General features: G+C 40.1%; 1 protein-coding gene across 1 annotated transcript in view; it reads left to right on the top strand.

Annotated features, from left to right (window-relative positions):
• Positions 1-202, top strand: part of LOC110427984 (A-kinase anchor-like protein) — a 21,443-nt gene that overhangs the window by 15,095 nt on the left and 6,146 nt on the right. The window contains exon 19 of the mRNA XM_089785572.1: positions 12-171. Coding sequence (XP_089641698.1) covers positions 12-171 — 160 coding nt within the window. The remainder of the gene's footprint in view (positions 1-11; positions 172-202) is intronic.

Raw genomic sequence — 202 nt, 5'->3', positions numbered from 1 at the left:
AAATCTCTCAGCTAATAGACCAGAGGAGGGGACTACAAGCTCTGAATTGCTTCCAAAGGAAGAAGCTATCAGCACGGTTGAGCAGATAGATGAAGAGAAAATAAAGGAAGCAGAAATTCCAGAAAACAAGATTTTGAAAGATTCTTCTGATGCGAAGAAAACAACAGAGATGTGCTTGGAAAAGGAAGAGTTTCAGGAGCTT

This window comes from Theobroma umbraticum, unplaced genomic scaffold (genome assembly GCF_002168275.2).
Source record: "Theobroma umbraticum cultivar Fairchild unplaced genomic scaffold, ASM216827v3 scaffold_239.0, whole genome shotgun sequence".
In the NCBI taxonomy this organism is placed as follows: Eukaryota; Viridiplantae; Streptophyta; class Magnoliopsida; order Malvales; family Malvaceae; genus Theobroma; species Theobroma umbraticum.
This window is presented reverse-complemented; position numbering and strand designations above follow the sequence as displayed.